This window comes from Daldinia loculata (genome assembly GCF_022478755.1).
Source record: "Daldinia loculata strain CBS 113971 unplaced genomic scaffold F4817scaffold_25, whole genome shotgun sequence".
NCBI lineage: Eukaryota > Fungi > Ascomycota > Sordariomycetes > Xylariales > Hypoxylaceae > Daldinia > Daldinia loculata.
Window position 1 is genome coordinate 253,561 of NW_026054879.1, and position 24,942 is coordinate 278,502.

The 24,942-nt window shown below is 47.9% G+C and overlaps 11 protein-coding genes and 1 non-coding gene across 12 annotated transcripts; 6 read left to right on the top strand and 6 right to left on the bottom strand.

Moving 5' to 3' along the window:
* Positions 1–635: 635 nt before the first annotated feature.
* F4817DRAFT_111177 (AB-hydrolase YheT) lies at positions 636–2,404 on the top strand. Its single transcript, XM_049297479.1, has 5 exons — positions 636–1,297; positions 1,362–1,445; positions 1,505–1,640; positions 1,768–2,126; positions 2,179–2,404. Exons 1-5 carry the CDS (start codon positions 740–742, stop codon positions 2,326–2,328), a joined length of 1,287 nt encoding a protein of 428 aa, XP_049158958.1. The 5' UTR covers positions 636–739; the 3' UTR covers positions 2,329–2,404.
* A 76-nt stretch (positions 2,405–2,480) lies between these two features.
* Positions 2,481–4,076, bottom strand: F4817DRAFT_316010 (protein RAI1; the record flags this gene model as incomplete). Its single annotated transcript, XM_049300611.1, has 9 exons — positions 2,481–2,653; positions 2,709–3,008; positions 3,062–3,232; positions 3,285–3,394; positions 3,450–3,457; positions 3,513–3,540; positions 3,600–3,631; positions 3,690–3,932; positions 4,005–4,076. 9 exons carry the CDS (start codon positions 4,074–4,076, stop codon positions 2,481–2,483), a joined length of 1,137 nt encoding a protein of 378 aa, XP_049158959.1.
* Positions 4,077–4,389: 313 nt separating this feature from the next.
* Positions 4,390–5,376, top strand: F4817DRAFT_111182 (uncharacterized protein). The gene is made up of 3 exons (XM_049297480.1): positions 4,390–4,867; positions 4,959–5,033; positions 5,100–5,376. The coding sequence occupies exons 1-3, from the start codon at positions 4,561–4,563 to the stop codon at positions 5,198–5,200; spliced, it is 483 nt and encodes a 160-aa protein (XP_049158960.1). The 5' UTR covers positions 4,390–4,560; the 3' UTR covers positions 5,201–5,376.
* F4817DRAFT_111191 (DUF410-domain-containing protein) lies at positions 5,071–6,728 on the bottom strand. The gene is made up of 3 exons (XM_049297481.1): positions 6,713–6,728; positions 6,004–6,639; positions 5,071–5,932 (listed from the first exon to the last, which is right to left on the bottom strand). Exons 2-3 carry the CDS (start codon positions 6,348–6,350, stop codon positions 5,266–5,268), a joined length of 1,014 nt encoding a protein of 337 aa, XP_049158961.1. The 5' UTR covers positions 6,351–6,639; positions 6,713–6,728; the 3' UTR covers positions 5,071–5,265.
* A 108-nt stretch (positions 6,729–6,836) lies between these two features.
* F4817DRAFT_t92 lies at positions 6,837–6,920 on the bottom strand. Its single transcript has one exon. It is a non-coding gene; the product is annotated as a tRNA-Gly (tRNA).
* A 344-nt stretch (positions 6,921–7,264) lies between these two features.
* F4817DRAFT_111241 (uncharacterized protein) lies at positions 7,265–8,365 on the top strand. The gene has a single exon (XM_049297483.1). The coding sequence runs from the start codon at positions 7,346–7,348 to the stop codon at positions 7,724–7,726; it is 381 nt and encodes a 126-aa protein (XP_049158962.1). The 5' UTR covers positions 7,265–7,345; the 3' UTR covers positions 7,727–8,365.
* Positions 8,222–10,901, top strand: F4817DRAFT_111234 (alpha/beta-hydrolase). The gene is made up of 3 exons (XM_049297482.1): positions 8,222–8,787; positions 8,860–8,990; positions 9,111–10,901. Exons 1-3 carry the CDS (start codon positions 8,716–8,718, stop codon positions 10,585–10,587), a joined length of 1,680 nt encoding a protein of 559 aa, XP_049158963.1. The 5' UTR covers positions 8,222–8,715; the 3' UTR covers positions 10,588–10,901.
* Positions 10,902–11,128: 227 nt separating this feature from the next.
* Positions 11,129–14,498, top strand: F4817DRAFT_337883 (high-temperature-induced dauer-formation protein-domain-containing protein). The gene is made up of 5 exons (XM_049303348.1): positions 11,129–11,431; positions 11,491–12,198; positions 12,249–12,845; positions 12,896–13,139; positions 13,191–14,498. The coding sequence occupies exons 1-5, from the start codon at positions 11,336–11,338 to the stop codon at positions 14,180–14,182; spliced, it is 2,637 nt and encodes an 878-aa protein (XP_049158964.1). The 5' UTR covers positions 11,129–11,335; the 3' UTR covers positions 14,183–14,498.
* Positions 14,499–14,676: 178 nt separating this feature from the next.
* Positions 14,677–16,976, top strand: F4817DRAFT_337884 (MFS general substrate transporter). Its single transcript, XM_049303349.1, has 5 exons — positions 14,677–15,187; positions 15,323–15,586; positions 15,758–16,379; positions 16,486–16,540; positions 16,611–16,976. The coding sequence occupies exons 1-5, from the start codon at positions 14,916–14,918 to the stop codon at positions 16,778–16,780; spliced, it is 1,383 nt and encodes a 460-aa protein (XP_049158965.1). The 5' UTR covers positions 14,677–14,915; the 3' UTR covers positions 16,781–16,976.
* A 774-nt stretch (positions 16,977–17,750) lies between these two features.
* F4817DRAFT_337891 (Metallo-hydrolase/oxidoreductase) lies at positions 17,751–19,831 on the bottom strand. Its single transcript, XM_049303350.1, has 10 exons — positions 19,332–19,831; positions 19,144–19,231; positions 19,009–19,080; positions 18,921–18,954; positions 18,616–18,829; positions 18,459–18,550; positions 18,257–18,391; positions 18,173–18,199; positions 18,031–18,117; positions 17,751–17,966 (listed from the first exon to the last, which is right to left on the bottom strand). The coding sequence occupies exons 1-9, from the start codon at positions 19,354–19,356 to the stop codon at positions 18,031–18,033; spliced, it is 774 nt and encodes a 257-aa protein (XP_049158966.1). The 5' UTR covers positions 19,357–19,831; the 3' UTR covers positions 17,751–17,966.
* A 126-nt stretch (positions 19,832–19,957) lies between these two features.
* F4817DRAFT_337893 (Las1-domain-containing protein) lies at positions 19,958–21,515 on the bottom strand. Its single transcript, XM_049303351.1, has 2 exons — positions 20,953–21,515; positions 19,958–20,716 (listed from the first exon to the last, which is right to left on the bottom strand). Exons 1-2 carry the CDS (start codon positions 21,264–21,266, stop codon positions 20,050–20,052), a joined length of 981 nt encoding a protein of 326 aa, XP_049158967.1. The 5' UTR covers positions 21,267–21,515; the 3' UTR covers positions 19,958–20,049.
* A 136-nt stretch (positions 21,516–21,651) lies between these two features.
* F4817DRAFT_337897 (Saccharopine dehydrogenase) lies at positions 21,652–23,830 on the bottom strand. The gene is made up of 5 exons (XM_049303352.1): positions 23,542–23,830; positions 23,405–23,487; positions 23,067–23,348; positions 22,984–23,004; positions 21,652–22,932 (listed from the first exon to the last, which is right to left on the bottom strand). Exons 1-5 carry the CDS (start codon positions 23,550–23,552, stop codon positions 21,986–21,988), a joined length of 1,344 nt encoding a protein of 447 aa, XP_049158968.1. The 5' UTR covers positions 23,553–23,830; the 3' UTR covers positions 21,652–21,985.
* Positions 23,831–24,942: the final 1,112 nt, after the last annotated feature.

Consider the following 24,942-nt stretch of genomic DNA (forward strand, 5'->3'; position numbering starts at 1 on the left):
ACTCTTTGCAAATGTTCATGGTTTCCCTCTCATTAAAATTGACGTAAGGGGTTATCATAAGCTCTTCCGTGAAGAGATTAGATGCTGCACGAGATCGGTGGTCCTCGGGTCTTGCACATGCACGATTGACCACATACAGTTCCACCAGTCTATTAGTGTGCCGTTATTCTACCATAAGGTACCTAAGGAAGGTATCATCGTCCGCTGCCATGAATCCCCGATAGGATTTAGTTGCGGCTCAAAAAGTCAATTCGAAAATAGGGACTTAGATGCTACCTACCTATTTTCAGAACACTAGGGGGTACCTAGGTACTTACTAAATGTATTAGATGGAAGCTATGTTTCTTGATATACCAATACCAAGTACATACAACGCTTTAACTGCATGCCCAGTCGCTTTTCTCTTCACCGTGCCCAAGTCTCGGGCGACGACATACTCGAGTAGGACCACTATTGCCCAATGCGGTATGAACCGAGGTAAGTGGAGGGCGACGGTAACACCGAATTGCCCCTGGGCGATATTATCCTAATAACGGGGCCTTCTCGTCCATTTTGCCATCTTCACATTATATACCAACATGTTCCTTCATCTTTAGATTAATTCTCATAGATACATCCTTCTAATTCAGTTAACTAACACAATATCATAACGTATATACAATATAATTGCAATTCCCATTAGACCCTAAGCAAAAGTCAATCCCTCCCCGGACCAAGACGGAGTGTACTAGCGGTCAAAATGGATTGGTTCGGACGGGCCAGTATCAACTTCACAACCTCGCCGAAACCTCTCGGTCTGAAGGAGAAAGACGGCAAAGAGACGGACTTGCTCAAAGTATGCCAGTCCACGGTCCCGCCGTGCCAGCTGAACCCGCTGCTTTTTAACGGACACGCCCAGACGATGTGGACGGCGGCCAAATCCCACGGCCCGCCGCTGCACTACAAGCGGAAGATCTTCGAGGCGGACCACGCCGAGTTCAACGGCAGTTTTGCCGTGGACTTCGCTGTGACGGATCCCTCGCTTAAGGGGGAGGCTGACGAGACTCTGCCCCCGCGGACGGCGTATTTCACCGAGGACGAGCTCTCGACTCTGGGGTCGGACGATGATAGGCCTATGCTTGTCATTCTCCACGGCTTGTCGGGTGGTTCGCATGAGGTGTATCTCAGATATGCTATTGCACCGTTGATTGACAGTGGGAAGTGGGAGGCCTGCGTCGTTACTTCGAGGGGTTGCGCCAACAGTAAGATTACAACGGGATTGCTCTACAATGCGCGTGCTACCTGGGATGTTAGACAAGTAAGCTACTCCCCCATTGCCATCTATGCCCCTTAGCTATCTACTCATATTAACGTACATCTAGACTATCAAATGGCTCACAAAAACATATCCCAACCGTCCCCTATTCGGTCTAGGCTTCTCACTTGGAGCCTGCATTCTCACAAACGTAAGCTATCCATCTGAGAACCGGAAAATTACTTAGAAGTCATATTAACCCATCATCAGTATCTTGGCGAAGAAGGCTCCGCAACCCCTCTTAAAGCCGCCGTCGTAGTAGCCAACCCCTGGGCTCTACACATATCATCCAAGATGCTGCAAAGCTCATTTATCGGACACCACATCTACCAACGCGTTCTCGGCGGTAAGTACTTACTCCTCCCCTTCTCCTTCTCCTCCTTCTCCTTCTCCTCCTTCTCCTTCTCTTCCTCCCAAGTACCATACCATAACCCCCCAAATAAACCCCAAACCCAAAACTAAACCCACCCCAGACTCCATGAGAGCCCTATCATCGCGGCACAAGGAAGAACTCGACAAATACACCAACATCGACACAGACCACCTACTCGGTCTAAAGTACCTCTACGAATTTGACAGAGCCTACCAGTGTCCTACGTGGGGATACCCCACAGAAGAGGCATACTATAGAGACGCGTCGAGCTCAGACTCGTTGCTCGCCGTGCGAATCCCGCTTCTCGCGCTCAACGCCGAGGACGACCCGATCGTCTCGCGTCTAGCACTTCCGTACGCCGAGGCGTCGACGAATCCGTACACGGTGCTGTGTACGACTTCGCTTGGCGGACACCTAGGGTGGTTCGAGATTGGCGGAGGGCGATGGCATGGAAAGCCCGTGAGTTGTTTTAGTTCTCACTCTCGCATCAGGTTTTACTAACATGTGATAGGTTTGCAATTTCCTTAACCATATGGCATTTGAGGTAGACTTAAACAGCATAAACGACAATGCCCACGGAGAACGAACTTATGGAAATCCTAAACACGGGACTAGCTATGATCCCACACGACGTAAGATGCATGTAAAACTCAACCGATAAGCGAGTTCTAGATGTATATGACATGGGGTATATGATAGAGGGTTAAGATTGCATAGATTTATGGTTGGGTATCTAGAAAGGAGCTGGCGTTATAGATGACATAGATCCATATCCCACCGAGCTCTGGTAGAGCTTATTAGATAGAAGTCCCTTTAGGAACTACCGCTACTGTTGTTGAGGCTTAACTTTATACGCCAATTGATGAACTCGTCCGTGAGAATCATTCCGTGGCCGACTTCCTCGACTTTGAACACCTCAATAACCCCGGAACGGGGTTGTCTCTTTATTCTCCAGACACCCTCGTCGTTGATGGTGTTTCTCAGCCCTATAGTTACATTAGAATATATATAATGATCGTGTGTATTTCTGGTCGGTCTTACACTCCAGGAAGGCGCTGGCGAAATTGATACACGCGTTCGCATTCCAACTTCTAACACCTCGCTTCGCAGCCGTCTCAGGTATCTTGGCCGTCTGGATCTCTTCAAGCTTCGTGAGAATCCCCTGCTGTGAACGGAACCCCACGATTATTTTCGGCACGCCAAGTAGGAAGGATTGGATCCAGAACTTCATGAGCTTTCGCTCAAAGTTCTGCATGCTTCTGTTGTCACGAATTTCGACGCTGGTCTTCAACTCGATCCAGTTGATCGGTGCACCTTTCTCTTTTGGCTTGGAGTCCCAGACTAAATGCCCCTCGTGAGTATGTTTTAAACCAGACGCGGAAGTAAAGACTTACTAGCATCGACCTCTCCTCCTAGACACAAGATCGTCTTGCCAATCCCGGTGCGAACTACAGAGCAATACTGAGCTTTATTATTGACAATTTCCTCGTCTCTGTTCTCAATGATTTCTCTATTGACCTCTCCCCAGGGACGCGGGAGACAAGACAGCGTCTCGAATTTGTAACCTATAATAGGGTAAGCTAAGTAGAATTTTCGAATAGAGATTGCTTCCTTTACCCCAGTATGTCATGACATCCGGCGAGAACTGCTGTCCTCGCCGCGACTGTTGCTGCTGATGTTGCTCTTGTTGCTTAGCTTGACCATAAGCAAAATTCTCTTCGATGAAGCTATTGTGCTATCAGATTAGCGGAAATACCGCTGGTGACATTCTTTCAAGCATACATGCAATCCTTCAGCAAATAATCAGCTTAGATTACATCATAGGAGGATATTCGGATCGCTCACTTGGTAAAGGGTAGCATTCATCTCGAACCTGGATAGATGCTACGTTAGAATTCGAAGGTAGGTGACATCACTTATAAGTCTACGTACCCATCTCGGTCATCGAAGGGCGCCGACATGATCTATGAGAATTAGATAAGTTTTTCTAGCAAGTATATAGCTAGTCGCGGCTAAGCGTACCTTGGTCATCATACCGCGCCAAGTAACGACGTGCGCATCAATCTTCTTTCCTTCCTCTTCTTCATGAGCCATGATTGTCTTGAGGAGACTGTCGATATGCTCATCTTTGGAGTTGTCATGCTTATCAAATCGATCGAAGCCTTTAGATAGATCGGCCCCGAGCGTGGGAGGATAGTACCACTGCATTGATCGATCATCTAGATGAAACTCGCGCTTGTCATCGTAAGAGAAGCATGCTATTTCCTATAGCGAGAAATTTAGTTGTCGGGGACGACTTCCTATTATAGTCGTATAGTCGAAGTAAAGTATACATACCTTAGGTCTCTTTACAGCTTCGCTTTCGCCGTTGAAACGGCCGGTGGGATGAATATTGAAAGCGTTTGCCATGGTAGGGAGTACCACGGTATAATGTGATATGCCAATCCTTGAGGATTTAATGGAGAGCTGGATATTGATATTGATATTGATATTGATATTGATATTGATAATAGAAGATCGTTTATAGGAATGGAAACTCAAGGCCCTCATCAGAGAGATCAAAGGTAGGAGCTATATAAATCGAGACAAGTACTTCGTAGGCAAGGTAATAAACACCCATGCCACTTATAAACAGGGTTACCCCACAATGCCCAAGCTACCTACCTAAGGTTAGACAGGGGCAGCTAATAATGGAACCTGGTCCCTGCTTTGACTTTATTTCTTGTCGAATGTCAACATATGATAAGATACCATTTTAGCCATTGTTTCTTTAATAGTAACATAACAGCAACACTTTAAATGCCATCAGCATAATTAATATTGCTTTTCTCCTCTACTCTTCCAATCACGATAAATTAAACAAGACACTTCATCCTTAATTAGCCAATTAGATATGGCCGACCGTCCACCCCCTCACGCTCGCCCGGGCACTAATAGAACCGCGCGCACGAACACAGCGGGCATACGGCGCAACCTATTCCAAAGCCAACTTACTCGCCGCCCAACACCCACGACCTCCTCGCAATCTTCCAATAACTCCGCCGAGACATTACGTCTTGGAGACGTCGAGGTGCTGTCCGATACCTCTGACATCGTTGTCCGCGACAAGAACGGCGAGTTCGACGTTGGTGATCCGCCTACACCCCCTCTAGACGATTCGGAGGAAGGCGGCGCATTGGATGATGCGCAGGAGAGCGAGCGTACGTAGAATACTATATTGAGCCTATCAGGTTATCAGGTTTTCAGGGTAGTGTCTTGTGATGCGCGGCTACTAACGCATCGTATCAACAGGCGAGAGACAAAGATTGGCAGAAGCAGTCAAGCACTACCAAATAAACCACAACCGCACTCCAGCGCAACCCGAAGGTAAGACTATGCGAATAGCCTCTAAGCGAATAACCTCGAAGTTTACCCAATGCTAATAAGAAAAAGAGGTCCTAGAGACACTCCGAGCCAGCATGAGAGCTAAAGTAGCAGCCCTAGCCGAAGACAACTGGATGTACGAGCCGGAAGAGCAGCACCGGCCGCAATGATATTCATCGTGAATACGTAGCTACGATAATTATACGGTTATCGAGATCCCAAACAGTTATCTAATCTAATCTAATCCCTCAGCAGCCGGCATCGACGTAGGACCCTTCAGGGCCGGCCTCTTCGCGCCCCCGCCCGCCGCAGCGCCACCCCCACCACTACCGCCAAAGAAGCCGCTCATCATGTCCATTAGCGGGTTGCTCTGTCGCGGCTTTTGGATGCCGAAGTACATCTCGGCGATGATCTCCAAGGACTCATGCCACGACTCGACTTCGGCTAGGAGGGTAGAATATTTGCTGTGTAGTTGCTTGTATAGGTCCGGGTGAGCTCGCTGGACCGCAAGTAGCAGAAGCCCTAGGAAATTAAGGAGGGGTATGCTGGGGTACACCCGAATGTCGACGCTATTGCTGCTGACGTCCTGGACGTTAAGCTGGCCTTGCTTATCCTGGCTGAGGGCGCTGGTGAATAGTCGGTAGCATGTATTCGCTGATCGGATGTTGCCCGTGAGAAGATACGGCAGCACTCCCCGCGCGGCGTATAAAGCGGCCGTATGTGCGTCATCCTCCTTAAACCATTCGTATTCTAAGCGAGCCAACACCTCGGCCGAATCCTTCGTTCCAAGAAGCAGATGTCTCTCCGCATCGTACGGTTCGTGCTCTTCTGCATATAGCGATCCCGCAACATGATGCAGCTCGGGGTCACCCGCGGGGTACTCGCCGAATTTGGAGGACCATCTAGACAGACGTTAGTTAGTATAGTAGACAGCTTGACGCAATGCTTAGGTAGTCAACCAAACGCAACATACGCTATGATCTCCCCAATATACTTCTTGCGTGTGGGTTCCTCGCTGTTGAACAAGCGCAAACACGTGAGCAATCGACCCTTGGTAACAGCATCGGGCTTCAGCTCGGCCTGTTTGTAGATGTCGACCAGCAGCACGCAGAGATCGCCACCGCTGCCGCCCTGGCCCGCCTTCAGAAGCGATTGTGCAACATTGTAGAGGATATTTATAGCAGCATCCCAGTTGGCGGCTTTGGTATATCGAGCTGCTACGACGCGAGTCTGCTGCTGGGCTTCGTAGAACTGCCCCTCACTGATCCGCTGCTGTAGGCGAGCAATGATCTTCTCGATCTTGTCGCCTTTGGCGTTCATGATTTATGTATGATGTGTATCGCAGAGAATTTAGAAAATCGGAATATGTGGTAGAGAGGTGTGTGAGGGGGTGGTGTCAAGGGAAAGAGAAGCTGGCAGAATACATCGTGACGTTTAAGTTAGGTACCTCATGGAACTTGAGTGCTAAGATTAACCCTGGAAAGACCCAGGACGCCCGACTTGTGGCCCAAGCTCTTAGGTTTGCCCCGCGGATAGATCTAGTGGCTGGTGTAAGTTGAGCCACCACTACGGATTATTAGTAGAGCTTATTGAGCTCTTTTCAAATATCCTGTTCCAACTTATGAGTTAAGTCATAAATATGATCTCTATTTTCATTCATATAGAACCAAAATGAACCTTACCCATTGAATTTCATATACATCATATACAGAAACCAACAAAAATAATCCCCAAGTCCAGAGGAAAGGATAGGAAAAAAGCCAAAAAAGAATAGAGTTGCTCTCCAATGGGCGTCAATCGTTAGATTGCACTAACCGTGAATCGAACACGGGGCCAGAGTAGTATCTTCAAAGATGGGAAACTCCGAGGTTACCACTACCCCATTAGTGCCTGTGACGAACAGTTTGCTTTATTGTCTTAAGTAACATGCTCCATAATTCAAATTCTTTTCCCCTCCTGTCTTACCCTCCTCCCAAATAGTCGGGATTTGGTTATAACAGGAAGTAAATCCATAAGAACAGCAGACAATACCGTTCATGACTTTGATGATGTGAACTTCGCTTGCGCTTCTAAGGATATCTATATATTTGACTAAATTGGCATACACATTTACGTGACAATGTGACTGCATATGTATACGCCGTATTCAGGGTTGCCAAGTGGGCTTCATGCGTATCGACCCGTCTATGACTCCTCGCAACTGAGGTATAAGTATTCATTCATTCCTTCTGTCTCGAAATCGTAGTTTATATTCATCAGAGCCAAAAATATCATTCATTCACTTGTCATATATCATCGATTTTTTATATCTCAAAATGCTTGCTGGTCGCTTTGTTACAACAGCCCGCAGTAGCGTGAGCGTTGTAAAAGGACGCATTGCGTATCCTTACAGACCCACATTGAACTCCCATCTATCGAACCAATCAACTCGAATTACCGCTTCCAAGTTCTCGACTTCGAGTCCCGGCCTTTCAACTAAGAAGCCTGCTAACGACCCTTCGAAGCAGCAGCCCGATGAAATCCCGCCTATGGGCTTCAGCTTCGAAGGATTGGGCATGACCCGAAGGACTAAGATCGCTGTCATTATTATCATAAGCATATTCGCTACGATGGAGACTATTTTCTATATCAGGTGGTTTTGGGGTTGGTACTCAGGTACCGAGGACGATGAGACAGATGTAGAAAGCAAGGCTTGAGCCCAACTTTGCTGTCTCGTTTTTTGCTATGCGGTTGATGCAGCCCCATCTCTGCAATAGGCCGAGAGACTTTTTCTGTCACGCAGAGTACCTTGTATTATTATACTGATGTTATACTAATGTCTCGGAGGAGACCCTATTCGCCGCTCAATTCAAACGAGCTCAGCTCTTGCACTACTATCCGGGATGGTGGGTTTTTAAGCGAACTTGGAGGGCTCAATATTTTTGCACACCTTAGCAGGTCTCCATCGGACCTTCGTTCGAGTTTGAGTCAGCTGTCGGGTGCTGTCGCGTTCAACCGTTGCACCGCTGCTTGCGCCATCTGGAGCTCTATTAAGCCTTAAATAGGCTCTACGAAATTAGGTAGCTATGGGGAAGCCTCAGATGCTAGCGTTATGCGTGGTGGTGAGGATAATAAGGGGAGAGGTTTACCACCTCAACGCGTTCGAATCTCTTATTCATGTATTTCATTTCATATGTCGTCTAATATGAGTTATGACAGAGCGTTCAAGTTAGCATAGAGAACGTGACAGGAAGGGTGTTCATCAATGCAACTGAAACAGGACGATCATTCCAACTTCTCTAGAGTCTAGGAGGTATACGTATGCACCGCCACTTCACTCTTAAGAGTCGAGACCTTCTTACACCCTTGTCGATCTGAATTCGGGGTCGACTTCAATCTCAATTGGTCCGTAACTAGTATCATCCCTGTTGTTTTTGCCTTGTTTTCGGGTGTACTACGAAAAGTTTTAGCCACATAAAGTCAAGCCACTTAGATCCCTTAAAACGAAGTATAATTTAAACAGGATCTCTCGGAAGTGATGGGACGGCATGAAGATAATATGAAGTACTAATTTTGATTTCTCGTCAGTGACTTGTTTATGCGTCTCTCGTTATTTGTCTTTTCATTCCCTCGTTACCTTAATCGATGTTGTGCTGCCTTTTGACGTGATACTCGTGCATATTGGGATAGTAATTTATACTTGAAAATGGCTGCTGCTGAGGTTGAAGAGGCTGTCCCCGCTGGCGGTGCTGATGAAATTAAGCCCTACAGAATACATGTGAGCCACTTACAATCCAATCTTATCGAATCTCAATCAAATCGGAAAGTGTGGCTGACGCCTTGTTCATAGGTATCATCAAAATATCTAGAGCTCACAAAACAGAAACTTGAAGTTACTCGACTGCCTCATGAGTTCTCGGAACCGAAATCGAAAGATTGGTGGGAGCCAAAGTCTCAAATAGAACCACTGATTGACTTCTGGTTAGTCTTCAACCCCTTAAGCTGAGATTTGAAAGAATGCACTTATACAGACCTTGTATAACTATCCCCAAATATCTATGACTTGTATTAGCAGCGTCAGTAAAATTAATAAATAAATAGGTTGGAGCAGTATTCGTGGAGAGCGCAAGAAGATCTCTTGAATACCGAGTTGCCTCAATTTCGCACCGGATTTTCGATACCTTCATATGAAGCAATCGTCAGAATTAACTTCATTCACGCTCGTTCTTCTTATTCAAATGCGATACCCCTTCTTTTGATACCCCCATTCCCTTTCTCAAACCTCTCTTTTGGACACCTCGTCAAGCATTTCACAGAACCGGAAGATGTCGCGAATAATCAGCCCTTCCACCTAGTTATACCCGCTCTACCGGGCTTGGGTTTTAGCGACGCGCTTCCGAATAATACTCCGATGATCTCATCCACGGCAGAGATCTTGAACTCGTTAATGAGCCGGCTTTCATATCCTCATTACTTGATAACGAATGCAAGTTCTGGAGTCGATTCACCTGCAGAAATCGACTTTAAAATTGCCAATTATCTAGTGACTCATTATTCCGATTCTTGCCTGGGTGCTCATTTGATATCACCCCCTTTGGCACGACCGAAGCTCCGAGAAGCACCGGTCGAGTGGGCAAAATGGTCCGTTGCGAGTTTATTTCGTGCCCCTATTCTTGGTTACCGTAGAGAGGATTTCTCTGCTCTTAAACGAAACGGCCTTGCTCGTTCGTCGAAGAAAACACCAACCCCCGCTCAGTTCGGATTAAACCAATTGGGTCTTCGGGAGCCAAACACCTTGGCATATGCACTGTGTGACTCGCCAACGGGTCTGTTGGTCTTCGTGCTGAAGAGTCTCCGCTTGCTTGATCCCAAGAGAGAATTTGCACCTACAGAAGTGATTAACTTCACTCAGCTTTCTTGGCTCCCTGGTCCAGAGTCAGCCATGAGATTCTGGGCACATTGCGCACGGTATCCGGAAGTGGATAAGAAAGTTCGTTCACGACCGAAAATCGGAATCACAGTATTTCTAGGCGATGAGCCTAGTACGAACGAGGACACGGAAGCAGAGGCTATCGAGCTGATGCAGGACGAGGTAAAGGACTGCTATGTGTGCCCTAGTTGGGCCAAGGCGAAATACGATGTAGTCCATGTCAACCGCGCGACAGGAAGATCGGGACTCCTAGCTTGGGATCGACCCGAAATCATTGCTACAGGCGTAAGAGGTGTAGCCGCCTCGATTTTGCGGTCGGATTCCCGATTACGGCCTACGGCGTCACCGACACCGGCGCCAGCGGTAGCCGATCTAGAGCGGGTGGTAGTTCACGACGACACTACCGGTGAACAACCATCATCTCCGCCGGCGCAACCAGTTCCAGCACTTCTAGCGCCGCCAAGGGGCGAAGAGCGCAGCCAACCACATAGAGAAGTTAGTGATGAGACGGCTGTAGGGAGCAATGAGGACATCCCTGGGAAAACTGCTTCCCCGGCTTCAAAGGTACCAAGTCCAGCGCATCTTGCACCACCGGCCGATGAGCGAGAATACCCGCGCCGAGAGGCGAGCGATGACACGGCTAGATAACAGCCTGATAACTAAAGACAATAACCATTGTAGAATACGACTTGATGTTTAGTTTGTTACGGTTATCATTTAAAGGGGTTGGGAGAGTGAGAGGGTAACTAATGATCCATATAAGGTACCTGTCTGTTTTCCCTATAGTCGATGATACCTTGTTAATAAGAATGATGGATAATAGAAAGGCATTTTAGCCGTACGTTCTGATGTTCGTGGGATCAATGGCCCGTCTATAAGTGTACATGGCTGAAGGCAAGCATCTCAAACAAAACATAACTAAATAAATAAATAAATATAATTAACTAGAATGCAAATACAACATCAGATGTTCTCAGTTCATGTCATGTCATTGATAACCGTAGATAATCAGCCTATAAGCTAATGTCGATAAGGGGCTTTATCATTGATAACCAGGTTTCATATCTGGGTCCGTGAATAGGTACTTAGGTACCTATACCTACCCCGTACCCCGTACCTACGGGTATATGAGATGTACATCTCACGGTACGTAGCGCGTTTGAAGTTAACAGAATGCAACGCAGCAAATCGCAAGCCGCAAGCCGCAAGCCGCAAGCCGCAACTCTAATCCATGACGAGATTCTAGACTTCGATCAGAGTCGCTAAAGTTAGAATAGGTACCATAACAACAAATCCTCGGCCTCGGCTTTTCCTCAAGAGCAGAACTGGGTTACATAAATCCATTTTCCGATTCAACCAACGTCGCTCGATGTAGACATGGTATGACTTCATCGCGATGGGTGCCAGCGACTCCAAGCTAGTATTCAAAAAGGGCATCTTCAGGTTGTCAGAAGAGCGACATATACCTGCCGATGACCCATATTGGACCTCTGTTAGTAGTAGTAGTCCTATATCCTTACTTGACTTTCTTTGTTCTCTAATCCTTCGCAGTTCTGGGAGCTCCCGGAGTCCTCTGAAGACATCTTTAGTCTCTTTGCGCCTGCAGATATTCGCCGAACTCGCGATAGAGCAATTGAAAACCTAGAAACTCTCATACTCGCTGTGACGTCTCGCCTTTTTATATTGCGACATCATCCCTCCTTCCCCGATCCCGAGTTCGCACCCGAGCGTGATGCCCTGAATTGCATCCGCATCCTTACCCGTGTTCTGCCCTACCTATACGAAGTAGACCACCTGCAAGGCTGGGAAGATAAGTTCTTCTGGGGTACCAGGCGAAAGCGGACGAGGCGAGCTACTATCGCGAACGAAGTGCTCTTCGATGAAGCGGAGGAAGATGCGAAGCCGCTCCCTGCTGACGAGTTCGAGGAGGCAAAGCCCTTAGCAGAGGAGCTTATCGATACTCTCATCGACCTCCTTTTCTTCTCCGACCTGACGGTTCCGAAGCAGCCCCATGGCAAGCCAAAGGTCACCTATGCCATTTGGCAGAGCGGCGTGGGCTGCAACACAGCTGTACCTACGACAAAGGAGTACGAGAGTAATCGAGGCGAGATCCTGCGCCTTCTCTTGACCCTGGCAGGTCAGAGCATGTATATGTCCCCCAACATACTACCAACTAGGGGGACCAGGTCTCTGACATATATCTGCACATGTCCGGATAAGCAAGTCGTCTTATCCGTATTGTGTTCCCTATTGAATACTGTAAGATCCGCTCTTAATAAAACATATTCTCCAAATACTAATTTTCCCAGACCCTCAAATACAATCCAGCAAGCTGGCGTGTGCCCTATAACACTCTTATGTTCAAGGATCCAAAGGAGATCCTCATCGCCTATACCTTACAGTTCCTGCTAGTCACCCTTATCTACCCAATACCCGAACCCGCTACTGGCTCTGCGCCCAAGAATTATTATCGCCATTTCCTCGGAAGACTACATCGCCCCCAAGATTTCCAATTCATTGTTGATGGTATGACGCGGATACTCAATCAACCTATTCAGGCCAACATCTCGTATATTCCCGGGACCCAAACTACGGCTAGATTCTCTCCCGAGATAATAATGCTCTTCTGGGAGATCACCCAATGCAACAAACGATTTAGATCTTTTATGATCGATACGCAGAGAGCACACGACTTTGTTATCCTCCTCCTTTTCTACGCCACCGAGTATAAGACAGATGCCTCAAAACAAGGCGTCGTACGAATGTGCGCATTCTTGCTACAGACGTTGAGTGTCGAGAAGAACTTTGGCCTCAATCTTAACAAGCACTTCGAAGGACAGGAAACATTGCCAGTTGTCATTCGAATCCCTGGGTTTAAAGGCACATATGCCGATTTCTTGATACAGGTAAGCAGATCGTATACTCCTAAGAGTGATTTTGGCTAACTCTCATGAAGTCCATATACAACCTCATCACAAGAAGCCAGGGCAAGCTTTCTGCCATATACCCGGCGCTACTTGCCGTGATTAACAACATAGCTGCTTATCTAGAGGGCATCAACGGCACGACGGGTTCAAAACTACTACAGTTGTTCAATTCGATGTCCTCCCCTTCATTTCTTCTTGCTAATGATAGCAATCACGGTCTCCTCGCATCTCTCCTGGAGTCGATGAACGCTCTGATTGAGCATCAATACAAGAGTCAGTAGCTTATCAATCCATACTATCAGAGCTTTCTAACAGGAAATACAGAGAATCCTCACTTTATCTACCTAATATTGAAGAATAGAAAACGCTTCGAGGCGTTACGAACTTTCACGCTTGAGAGTGGCCAAGAGGAACTCGAGCGAAGAAATCGTCGAAGGAAGGAAACTGGACAGTCACTGGACCCATTGGATGCAAGCTCTACGCGTAGTTCCGTCGAGAGTCTGCGCAGCCCCGTTACAACACAACCAAGAACACCAACGCTAAGCAATGTGCCAGAGGAGGATACGACGTTTGCTATCGGCGACGCCGAGGATGATAGCGAGGAGGAGGAGGACGATGACCGACCGACACCAGCGCAATCGAGTCCGAGCGAGAATCCTTCTCAGGCCTCTTCTGTTGTCGATGTAGAAGATGCAGTACCAACGCAATTAAGGGGAATGTCGGAGAAAGCTAGGGGGAAAATGCCTGCGGGCGTGCCGACATTCTCCCGGCAGAATAGCGTGACGAGTCTCAGTAGCTATTCGGTAGCCGCTCAACCTGCACCTGGTATTTTCGAGCCTTCGGCGGATTGGATCGAGAGTTGGCTTCCCGAGCTTCCTCTCCATACGATCCTCACCGTCATCCAGCAATTAACGGTGTTAATTAATCGGCAAGGATTGACGGCAGAGGTACCATCGTCCGCAACTCTAAAGGCTATCCAAGAGGCGGACTTGGTCGGCATAGAGCCTTCCCCGGTTAGAGTGCATTCGTTTGAGTGGTCGCCCCTAGCCCTAGGCTGGTACGAATCGCTGGTTTGGAGCTTCGTTTTCGCAAGCGAAATGCAGGTCTCGAAGGGCACCGTTGGCGTGTGGAACGGAACGGCGATCAAATTGTTTAAGGTGCAGGAAACTGCCGCCCAAGGCCCGACCCTAACATCTCCCCGAGGAGCGGTAGATGCCGTCGGGAACAACATCGTGTCGAGGATCGGGTCTATCAATTTGCGAGGTGCGCAGGCGTCCCCGTCTTCCCCTGGACTTCCGCCGCAGCGCAATGCGTAGGGTTTTGCATGGTTAGAGTGATAAGAGAGCGGATCAGCTTGACTATGTACGTACCGTAGAGCGAATATTTACCATACTCTACAGCTATGTTGCCTAGGGGATTGGTTTAGTGTTTAATTCATATCAGTTCTCTAGGAAGGAATTTAATGTATGGCTTATTTAACCCCGAGTCGCTTAGCTGTTGATGATAGAGTCTACGATTTTATCACGAGCCGCAAGTTATTTATGCCTAGGTTCTAGTTGTAAGTCCTAGCTGTGACCTAGCAAAGTAATCATGAACAATACTCTTAGTAAATCTACTTTAAAGATATACAAGGACGTAGCTAGCTAGCTTCTGACTTACTCCAAGTCACAGCTGCCGTACCCCGTGGGGAATACATCAATTATCCAATCAGAGAGCTAAGCACAGCTTTCCCCGGCAAGGCGGTCCGCGGAACTTAAAGCGGGAGCGCCTCCAATTCGTCGATTGCAAGTTCTTCCGACCTTCAACCGACGGGAACTCAGGGATGCGAAAGAGGTTGGGAGGGAGGAAAGTAGGTCAGGGGTTTGTATGAAGACGCGAATGTAGATAAATAAGTAGACGCCTTCTTCGGCGGCAATTCTCATTAAGAGGGGTGATAGATGGACAGGTCCTCTACATATGTCATAGAGACAGACTATCCCGTCTATCTTCTTTATAAACTAGGTACCTAGTTATAGTCAACTTTCTTTATCAAACACACCCCCCGCCACCATGTCAACGACACAGACCTCGCTCGCCGAGGCAGAGGTCTACCCCATGACGGAGCTCCGCCGTCCTCCGTCCAAAGACGCGGAAGCTTCGCCCGCGGAAGACGTCCCGGCCGATGTAGGTATCGCTAGAAGCGAGCCCGCGACGCCGTTTCTTAAGTTGGTCGTTGCGGGGTACTCGTTCTTCTGCGCCGGGGTTAACGACGGCACGCTGGGGCCTTTGATCCCGTATATTATTTCTAGCTTCGGGATTGGTACGGGCGAGATTGCTATCATGTAAGTAACTCATAAGCAACACGTCTTATTCTATATGTAACTACCTACCTACCTACCTACCTACCTACCTACGTATAAATAAGTATTGCACCTAGATTGTTTAGAAAGCCGAGCCGAGTGCTAACCAACATCTAGCTACGGAACTACCTTCGCCGGCTGGCTCCTAGCCGCCGTTACTAACCCCATCATGACGGCACACATGACTCTCGGGCAACTCCTCGGCGTCGGCGCCGTGCTGCAGCTACTAGCGCATTGTCTGCGGCCGTGGAGCCCGCTGCCCCTTTTCTGCATCACGTTCTTCTTGCAGGCGCTCGGCATGGCGTACCAGGACTCGCACTCGAACACGTTCGTCAGCGGGCTCAAGAACGTGCCGCATCGCTGGCTTAGCTTTATACACGCGTATGTACCTCCAGGTCTGCCCTTCGCTTAGTTACATTATATTATATTATATCCTTTACCGAGTTTCTAGTTACATCATTACTTAGAAGTGGCAGGAGTTCTTTATAGACTAGTTAGATTTAATGTTTACATAAGAAATGAACGTCTAACTTACTAACTTCCACCGTCTAGATGCTACGCCCTAGGCTGCTTCATCGGCCCGCTCATCGCCACCGCCATCGCCACGAGCACCAACACCATGGCCATCGACGGCTGGAAGCGCGTGTACTTGGTATTAATCGGGATCTCGGTCCTAAACGTGGCCGGCGTGGCCGTCGCTTTTCGGGACTCGCTCTGGAGCCGGTTGAACGGCGCCACCACTACCACCACCACCACCGCCACCACCGCCACCACCACAGACACAGCCCCACGACAGAAACGCAACCGCGCCGCTATGACGGACATGGCCCGCCTGCTCCAGTCCAAGACCCTCTGGCTGATCAGCATGTTCTACTTCTTCGAGCTAGGCGCCAACTTCACGGCCGGCGGCTGGGTCGTCGAGTTCTTGACTACCGTGCGCGGCGGCCACCTCTCGGCTATCGGGTACGTGCCGACTGGGTTTTACGGCGGGATGTTGGCGGGTAGGTTGCTGTTGGCCGAGCCGACGTTTCGGTATGGCGAGCAGCGCATGTTGCTGGCGTATAGCGTGCTGTGCGTTGCGCTGCAGCTTGTGTTTTGGCTGCAGCCGAATATTGTTGGGAGCGCGGTGGCGCTGAGTTTTATCGGGTTCTTTACTGGGCCGTTTTTTGCTACTGTGAGTTTTGGTGCTGGGGACTTACTTTTTTCCTTAGACGACTGGTTATGATAGTATATTGTTCTTTCTGTCAGCTGGTTCACTAACCTACTTTTCTTCTGTCTAGGGCATGTCAGTCGCTTCGAAGCTCTACCCTCGGGAATCACAGCCCGCCGCTCTGGGTAAGACAGACCCCTTTATACGTAGTTATTTATATTTTTGACCGCTTAGAGACTAACAGCCTACTCTCAGGTTTTATCTTCGTACTCGCGCAAGCCGGAGGCGCTCTGTTCCCCTCCATTACGGGTTTAATAGCGACGAACGCAGGCGTAGCTGTATTGCAGCCCATCGTATTAGCGCTGTTCGTTGTCGGCGGAATCAGCTGGTGGCTCGTACCGAAGGTGCCGCAACGAAACGAATAGGATCATATTGATATACTTCTACGGATGTTGACACTCGAAGAGCGTAGGATATAGCCGAGGAGCATAGGAGGACAAGGGGGATCTAGCCGATAACGCCTTAGGACTAGTTTTAAGCCGCATATATACCAATCTTTATATTAAGATAAATATAGACTATGACCTTATTAATGTCGTCCTCTATAAGCTGCCTCCTAGATACTTGATTCCCAGGCGAAATGGGTATCACATCGAAAGCAATAAAATTCGCGTTGAAACACAACGTATGGCTTATGAATACAAAAAGACTTGACTTGATCATTAATTGAATGGACTATAATAAACGATCAGTATAAATTCATTATTCAATACCAAAATAAGTGTATAACTGTTTTGAATGTAAGAGCTGTCAAAAGGGCTACGCACAGTAAAAACACTGTACAAACCTAACAGCCGCTAGCAGCTGACAAACAGCCCACTTGTTCCTACTTAAATCGCCGAAAATTTCTGCACTTTCTCTTCTTCCTTCCAATATCTTACTCCCGTCACAACTAGAAAAAAAAAACCCCCAGTATGATACAGCGCATATCAGCCAGTATCATCCATCCCGTCGAAATGGCATTATACTGCTACATCGCATTATAGCTACAAACTGCCATCTACAAAAACAATAATACAGTTTCGACGGGAAATCACGGTAAAGTAAGTAAGCGAACGCAGTGCAGTGTATCGCGAGGCGGTGGAAACCCTAGGTCAGGGATCGTGCAAGGGAATGCGGACATGCCGGGACAGGACATATATCGATTGATACCTAGGTATGCCGCTAGGTTACATACCAGCTTCTAAATATGCTAGAGCTTGCCGTCTCGATATACAAACAGCGAGCAAGTGTGGACAGTGAAGCAAGATGAACAATATGCGTCGTCCTATTCTTATAGGTCGGCGTTCCGCAAGTTGCTTATTTAGCGTCTAGCACGTTGAAGATGGGCTGAGGCTTGGTGCTTGCTGGAGAAATTTACATTTTCCTTTTGAATACTTTGCTGGGTTAGATACCTATGGACCTAGGAATAGTAATATATCATGACGTTTATGTTCAATTGTCAGATATACTACAAGTGACAGTTGTTCTACTTGTGGACGTAAGGTGTACATGCTTCCGTGACCATACAAGCACATATTCCATGTTTAAATCTTACTATCTGGTGGCGATCTAAGTTCGTCAGCATCAATGAATATCTGAGTTACTACCTATACCAACAGCGTTTATTACTTACTCACTTGAAGTTATTCTTCATAGTCCGCAGCTGATCCATCACCTCCACGGGATCCGTCTTGCCGGTAGCCTTCTGGACCTCGGGATCCTTCGCCATCGTCAGCATTTTATCATCCTGTCGTTCTCGGGCCTTCGTCACTTACCTCTACTCGCATGAACACGTTGTGCAGCTACGCCAAATCCGTTAGCTCCAACCCTTTGATCACAATTGAGATAGTATGCTTTACCTTCTCGTCGCCAATTGTAAATTTCCCTTGGGTTTCCTTGTTGCTCTCCGCGAACGCCTGTAGTTTCTTGATAGCCTCATTCTGCAGGACCGAGAGGCCGAACTTGACATTCGACTTGGTGTACTCGTGACCGGGCTATCCAGTGTTAGTATAGGTGAAATATTCAACAGGCTCGCCTGTCGTAGAACAAATGAATACTTACGTAGACTTTGGTATCATCCGGGAGGGAAGCCAGCGTCTTATTTAGGGCTGTATGCATCTCCTTTGCATTACCTTCAAAGAACCTTCCGCAACCTAGGCCTTGTTAGTCTCGGGTCTTCTATGCCTGTCGTAGACCGCGAAGTAATGCGCATGCTCACCCGCGTGGAATAGGGTATCTCCAGTGAAGACGGCCTTATCGTCACCGTCTTTTACATACCAGCAGATGCTGTCCTGCGTATGACACGGCGTGTAGAGGGCCTTGACATCAATGCTCCCGAGTTTGAATACCTTGCCGTTCTCAGGGGTCTGTGTGACGCTCTGGCAGTCCTTACCCCCGATGATAGGGAGATTCGGAGTGCCTAGATCACTTCTCTACGTAGGCGTTCAGATTAGAATACCGTGTGCCATATGAAAACATTGTATATATAACGCATATATACAAGAGGGTACAATGTAAACTAACAAGCTGATCATTTCCACCCGCATGATCCCAATGGCTGTAAGCGTTGTTAGCGTCAGAAGAACCAGAAGTGGTATGGAAATATACTCACTGGTGTGTATTCACGATAGCTGTGAGATTGATTTTGCCATCCTGGATAGCCTTCTTCAAGACGGGAGTAACCCTAAATCTCCAGGTTAGACTACACTCACTATAGGATGCGTGCGTACGATGAGCTCTAACTCACTCTTCGGGATGCGCGGGGTCGATAATGACGGCATCTTTGGACTTGTCATCGACGAGGAGATAGGCGTAGTTGTCGCTCGTCCCCGTCCCTATAAATGTCTTAGTACTGAGCCACTATATTTCCCCCCTTTAACCACCAGATATAAGATTAAGAGGTAGACTAGGTTAAGTATATGTAGTATGACTTACACATAGGAATTGATTGGATCTGCATTTTGCGTGTGAAGGAAAGCTACAGCGGAGTTAACAGCGAGTCCCTTGATGGCAACAAGTGCACCTAATAACTTACAGCCGCGGTCGAGGTGCCTGTTCTCCGGGTAGCTAGTAGAGGTCTTGTTCTTGCAAGGTAATTCATATGGTTCATGAGGCGGGCAAGTAGGTGGCTATAGTTCGTGATTCGACTAATACTCCGATGCTTACAAACGTATTTTGGAGATTCATAACTATAAACCCGACGATATCCATGACGTCGATTTGTTATTAGACGGCCCGGCACGAAGCTACGAATTGAAAGATACCAGCTGGCAAGTAGTGTCAAGATTCTTGATAACCTATCAGGTTACTTGGATTTGTCACAAGTATAGAGCACTCAGCTTATGAAGTTCAACGCAACCACTACTTTATACTTTATAGATTATGTAACTAGTACATACTCTATCATATGAATAATATAGTTGAGACTATCGCCATGAGAATAGGAATAAAACTTATTTCTAAATTAATAGATGTCACGACCGTCAATCCCGACTCAAACTAGATATACACAGCTTTAAAGCCTACCTAGGTAGTAAATAGAACAATATCACATACACATATAGATTATCTATGCCGTAAGTATATTACTTGGGGGACATCATCTCAATTACTACGCAGAGATAATATCCTAAATAATATAAAAATGCCCTACCTACACAACCCCAATCGGCTTCGGTTTCCACGGGCCTTCATATCTCGACCACCCCCTTACCTGACTCGACGGCATCTGTGTAGGCATTTCAACAGCTTCAGATATGCTACCAACACCCTCTACCGCCTCAAGCTCCTCGTCCAACGCCTGTATATCAGCCTTAACGTCATCCAACGTCTTCGCAGCAGCCACATTTTCCGCGTCTTTCTTCACAATCGACGAAGACGTAAAGTCTCCGTCGAGTATAACCTGCGACAACCGTAGGCACCGGGAGATGATCTTCGGGTCCTCGGACGAATCCTCGATCTCCGCTAAGTTCTGTAGCAAGACCGTCTCATCCCACTGCTTCAACTGCTTCTGCAGCGTCTTCGCCTGTACTGTCGAGTCCTCACCTAGATACCTTAATAATAAACTCCGGCAAGCATTTGGCTTGTCTTCACCAGTACTGCCGTCCTCGCCCGGCAGATTCTTCCAGTAGTAGTCCCATATCCAGACCAGCGCCTTCTTCGCCGCAGTCCTGAGCTTTGATAGAGAAGGCAACTGCTCATGCGTAGCTTGGTGCCGCAGCTCGACAAAAGTCGCCGGCAACCCGATCGTTTTGGCGATCGAGTACATGCTCATCTTGCGCTGCTTGTCCTGCTGGCTGTCTAAGAGACCGGTTACAAAGCTATAATTAGACAGGACGCCGTTAGCCGGATATAGTTCGACAGCCCAAACCCAATTATCAAGTACAGTGGTGTAGCCTAACTAGCCGGGCTAAGTCAAACGAGCACGGCAGCTAAACTACCGGCCCTACCACGTGGGCCGCCGCCACGAGTCTAAATTGCCCTCTCCGGATACTCCGAACAAATCCACTAACGAGCTAGGGACAACTATGCAGGAAACGAGGGACGCTATACGTACCGACTAAAAGCCGCGGCGTACGCGGCGCGAATAGCGTATGATGAAGTAGCCCTGGTCTCGCGGACGTCGCTTAGGAGGGCGGCCACGAGCAGGGCGGTAGACTCGACCAAGTGGGGACAGCCGCCGCGCTGCATCCACATGGAGACGCGCGAGACGGCGTGCTGCTTCGCCGCCTCCTCGGCTCTCCCTTTCTCACCACCATGCCCCTCGTCACGGGAATCGGCTGTGCTGCCAGTTCCAGCTGGGTAAAACTGCTGACGAACACGCAGCAGTTCGCCGCGGTCCCGCCAAGGCGTGTGGATATACTGCACCATGATATATATATATATATATATGTATGATCCGACGGAACAATAGCCACAAGTAGGTGACGAATCGGTCGGTCGTCTAGGCTCTAACCGACAAGTCTTGCCGTTGCGGCAGCAGGGGGGTGTTGTAACTTAAACCAGGGCGATCTTTTCGAATAACCAGTTTTAGGAGTTGGCCGCAGAGATAAGTACATGGAAGTAAGTATTAGACCTTGAAGTCTCGAGTCATTGGATAGAATAGAAATAGAATTGTAGCTTTTCGCTATGCAAATTGCCCCACCTCGCTACTCGGAAAACACCGCTTTTTGGGTTTCCTTTATGTACCTAACTTAACCTAAGGTACTTGACCAGTTAACGGACTAAAAATACGCGCATATGTTAGTATCTTCCATCTATTCAAGGGTAACCAGTCAAACCAAGTTATCCTTCTTCCTGTTACTAGCGTACATACCTAGGTAACTAACTAATACCTTGGATACTCGGCAGGGTATGGCAGCTGAAAACAATTCTTAAAAGGCAATTAGGTAGTATCCTTTCTATCGATTTATGGATATCTTAGCTAAGTTCCTGACATACATACAAGCCCACCTTTTTTTTTCTCTACCTTTTTGAAAACACTAAAAGTTCACGGCCACACTTCAAGGTTTAGTCAAGCCCCCTTTTTTGTACCGCACTACCACTGCCACTACATCGCTGTAGCTAAATCAGCCGACATAGCCGACTTCTCACAGTATGGTCTTCTCTTTTAGGAAGATGCCATACTTCTCCTTTAGCTCCTTCATTAAGGGGTCGTTGATCTTCGAGCTCATCGGAGCAAGAATGCCCCTCTCGGAGATAGTACCATCGAGCACCTGCTTGACTGCTACACCGCAAGGCACACCCACTAGCTTAGCCATGGCACTGTAGCCCTTGGGATCGCCATACTCGCACAGGGTTGACGTCTTAACTTCCCGGCTGCCGTCCTTGTTCTCGATTTCGAACTTGTGCTGCAGCATTACGAAGTCTCGTTCCCCCTCCTCGTATTGCATCTTCTTCTCCAAGGTCGCGCACAGAGTGTCTAATGGGTTACCTCGGGGGGTAATCTTCTCATCCGAGAAGATACCAATCCATCGCAAGCCACTAATGATTCGTGTCTTCTCCTCTGGTGAAGCGAACGTGGTCTTGGACGCAATTGTAGACTCGAGGTCGCCTTGGCTGCTTGCGGAAGCGCCTAGGATCTTTTGTGTAGCCTCTTTCCAGGTAATGGATTGCTTTAGGAAGTCTTGCTCGGTGTCATCTAAGAAACCGATGTCGACCAGCACTCGAATGAACTCGGGGAAGCCCTGGTATCTGAGAGTGCCACGGATGATGGTCTGTGCCTCTGGAATATTGTACCGCTCCTTGTAGGGAGTCGAGTCTCGGTTCGGATAGGCAACGAAAGCGTAACCGGGGTAGATGAAGTACGGCTTCGCAGTACTCATCAGGTCCTTTGATGCAACGTCTACTACCTTGCCGTCTTTCCAGTACCTGGCCGGATTTCTCAAGGCCAAGAGAACTCCACGAGAGGACCAGCTGAATTTATAACCCAGAGGGTTGTCTGAGTCTTCAGGAGCCGGCAAGCCGCCGCAGTAAGATAAGAAGCTTAGAATCTTGCCCCCAGCCTTGTGTACTTCCTCGATTGTCTTGACGGCATCTGAAAGGGTTAGCATTGTATACTCGGTTCACATTTTGCGGGTATTCCTACATAAGTGGTCAATGCCGGGATCTATAAGACAGTCGGTTAGTTTTCAGTAGACATAGGAAGCAAGCATTGAAGAAGGAACTTACCTAAGCCAATCTCGTTCATGACGGTGATACCGGCGTCCTTGGCTTGCTGGTCTAACTCCAACATCGCCGGCGAGACGTAGCTTGTCGTGACAACATGCTTCTTCTGGCGAATAGCCGACTTAATGACGGTAGCATGGAAGGTATAGGGAATCAAGCTGATGACTAGGTCATGCTTGCCAACTTCGGCGTCGAGAGCCTTGTCGTCGTTCACGTCAAGGGAGATGGGGGTGGCGTGTTTGACTCCCTTAGAAAGGGATTGGGCCGATGCGAGGGTTCTGCAAGCTTCGAATAGGTCAATTGGCTGTATAGAAGTTTCGGGAGATATGTATTTGCCATACCAACGGTCACTGCAATGCCAGCATCGCTCAGAATGTGGAGCGTAGGGAGGGTTACGAAACCCGCTCCGAGCATCAATACCTTCCTATAGAATCCATGAGAAGATAGAAATATGTAATGGGAGGGTTGAGTTTCTTACTGGGCCGACATCTTGTAAGTATTTACTGGTCAATGGCTCAACTTTTTTGGTATATGGTTGAACCCAGTATCCAACACGGAAAGCTTTGGTTCCTGAAGCTTAAAGATTTATCATTGCGATGGAGGGGCACGCGGGGTTCCGATTACGGAATACGTACTACTTTATCGATAACTATCTGATTAGACACGTCTACGCCGGCATGACTCACTGTATACCTAGGCATATAGGTGAAGCTGGTGTTTAAGCTCGTCAGAATAATAGAATATTGTCATATTGGCTTTCTAACTGTATACGTGATAGAGGAGAGAGATCTTCACTTTTCTTCATTATTTCGCTCTTCCCTCCGTTCCGTAAAACTACTTACCCAACTTAACTTACTTAGCCCCCCAACTCGGAAGCGCCTGGATTTTATTAGCTAGGGCATCTCGCCCGCCTTCAATAGGTATCCGACAAACTCTTGTGTCATAGGCAAGAGACTTGAGACATGCACGGACTAGACATCATATGTTCGCCAAATCTTACCGACTCAAGTTCTTGAAGTAAGCAAACGGCTTCACTGAAATGAAGAGGCTTCACTTAGCGTATTACCTTACCGTATTATAGGTAGATCTGCCGCGTGCAAGTAGCGACACGAAAAGTAATTAATCAGCACACACGCCAAGGGCAGCTTAGTCGGAAAAAAATGTTCGTGTATGTAGCACCGAGTAATAAATGCAGATAAGAAAAAAAGAAAAAAGAAAAAAGAAAAAAGAGGGCTGGCCGCTACTAAATTCTTAGCCGGGATCGTCCACGATAGTTTTCTCGTGACGGATGGAGGAGGTTTTGTGCTTTGCTTGCTGGAGGGGGGCGGGGCAGGCAGGGAAATATGTATTATTACATATTATGGTGGACATTACATTACTTGGCCGGATTGTCCCCAAACGGCTAGTTCCATTGCATTAGTTTTCTTCGCCCCGTTACGATCTAGCCAGCCAGTTGGATACATACATACCTAGTTGCGAAAGGAAAGGGAAAGAAAGAAAAAAAAAACAAAAAAAGAAAAGCGCCCACTAAAACCCAACCGTGCATGGGAAACCTCCTAGAGCAACATGTGACGCAAGCATAACTGCATGGCAGCCATATCCACAGCTTCGTTAGCGCCCCACATGGATCTCCTAACTTGAGGATCTTTGTGGGTAGGGTGGGGAACAGTCCACATGGGACCGTCTCGGGCCAGGGGAGGGGAGGGGGGGGGGGGGGGGGGGCAGAACGTAGCTACGTACCTAATCTACCTACCCTCCTCCTTCTTTCTGCATGCGCAGCAGCGTCGGTTTGGACGCAGAGCCCCAAATAGAACGTTGGAGATCCCTGCTTAGCTTGATGGGCCCGAGCTTAGTCCCCTGCATATCGACAAACGTAAAT

Excerpts from the sequence above, each read along its gene's own strand:
- F4817DRAFT_111234 (XM_049297482.1), top strand. The coding sequence starts at position 8,716 with ATGGCTGCTGCTGAGGTTGAAGAGGCTGTCCCCGCTGGCGGTGCTGAT. Across the intron at positions 8,788-8,859 it reads TTAAGCCCTACAGAATACAT|GTATCATCAAAATATCTAGA; the intron begins GTGAGCCACTTA and ends CCTTGTTCATAG. Across the intron at positions 8,991-9,110 it reads GAACCACTGATTGACTTCTG|GTTGGAGCAGTATTCGTGGA; the intron begins GTTAGTCTTCAA and ends ATAAATAAATAG.
- F4817DRAFT_337891 (XM_049303350.1), bottom strand. The coding sequence starts at position 19,356 with ATGCAGATCCAATCAATTCCTATGT. Across the intron at positions 18,955-19,008 it reads GCTATCGTGAATACACACCA|CCATTGGGATCATGCGGGTG; the intron begins GTGAGTATATTT and ends CAACGCTTACAG. Across the intron at positions 18,118-18,172 it reads ACGTGTTCATGCGAGTAGAG|GATCCCGAGGTCCAGAAGGC; the intron begins GTAAGTGACGAA and ends ACGATGGCGAAG.
- F4817DRAFT_111241 (XM_049297483.1), top strand. The coding sequence starts at position 7,346 with ATGCTTGCTGGTCGCTTTGTTACAACAGCCCGCAGTAGCGTGAGCGTT.
- F4817DRAFT_337897 (XM_049303352.1), bottom strand. Across the intron at positions 23,349-23,404 it reads TGGCATTGCAGTGACCGTTG|CTTGCAGAACCCTCGCATCG; the intron begins GTATGGCAAATA and ends ACCTATTCGAAG. Across the intron at positions 22,933-22,983 it reads TCCCGGCATTGACCACTTAT|ATGCCGTCAAGACAATCGAG; the intron begins GTAGGAATACCC and ends TAACCCTTTCAG.
- F4817DRAFT_337893 (XM_049303351.1), bottom strand. The coding sequence starts at position 21,266 with ATGGTGCAGTATATCCACACGCCTTGGCGGGACCGCGGCGAACTGCTG. Across the intron at positions 20,717-20,952 it reads TACGCCGCGGCTTTTAGTCG|CTTTGTAACCGGTCTCTTAG; the intron begins GTACGTATAGCG and ends GTCTAATTATAG.
- F4817DRAFT_337883 (XM_049303348.1), top strand. The coding sequence starts at position 11,336 with ATGGGTGCCAGCGACTCCAAGCTAGTATTCAAAAAGGGCATCTTCAGG. Across the intron at positions 11,432-11,490 it reads ATGACCCATATTGGACCTCT|TTCTGGGAGCTCCCGGAGTC; the intron begins GTTAGTAGTAGT and ends AATCCTTCGCAG. Across the intron at positions 12,846-12,895 it reads ATGCCGATTTCTTGATACAG|TCCATATACAACCTCATCAC; the intron begins GTAAGCAGATCG and ends ACTCTCATGAAG.
- F4817DRAFT_111191 (XM_049297481.1), bottom strand. The coding sequence starts at position 6,350 with ATGAACGCCAAAGGCGACAAGATCGAGAAGATCATTGCTCGCCTACAG. Across the intron at positions 5,933-6,003 it reads TATATTGGGGAGATCATAGC|ATGGTCCTCCAAATTCGGCG; the intron begins GTATGTTGCGTT and ends ACGTCTGTCTAG.
- F4817DRAFT_111182 (XM_049297480.1), top strand. The coding sequence starts at position 4,561 with ATGGCCGACCGTCCACCCCCTCACGCTCGCCCGGGCACTAATAGAACC. Across the intron at positions 4,868-4,958 it reads TGATGCGCAGGAGAGCGAGC|GCGAGAGACAAAGATTGGCA; the intron begins GTACGTAGAATA and ends TCGTATCAACAG. Across the intron at positions 5,034-5,099 it reads CACTCCAGCGCAACCCGAAG|AGGTCCTAGAGACACTCCGA; the intron begins GTAAGACTATGC and ends AATAAGAAAAAG.
- F4817DRAFT_111177 (XM_049297479.1), top strand. The coding sequence starts at position 740 with ATGGATTGGTTCGGACGGGCCAGTATCAACTTCACAACCTCGCCGAAA. Across the intron at positions 1,298-1,361 it reads CTACCTGGGATGTTAGACAA|ACTATCAAATGGCTCACAAA; the intron begins GTAAGCTACTCC and ends ACGTACATCTAG. Across the intron at positions 2,127-2,178 it reads GGCGATGGCATGGAAAGCCC|GTTTGCAATTTCCTTAACCA; the intron begins GTGAGTTGTTTT and ends AACATGTGATAG.
- F4817DRAFT_337884 (XM_049303349.1), top strand. The coding sequence starts at position 14,916 with ATGTCAACGACACAGACCTCGCTCGCCGAGGCAGAGGTCTACCCCATG. Across the intron at positions 15,188-15,322 it reads ACGGGCGAGATTGCTATCAT|CTACGGAACTACCTTCGCCG; the intron begins GTAAGTAACTCA and ends ACCAACATCTAG. Across the intron at positions 15,587-15,757 it reads TGGCTTAGCTTTATACACGC|ATGCTACGCCCTAGGCTGCT; the intron begins GTATGTACCTCC and ends TCCACCGTCTAG.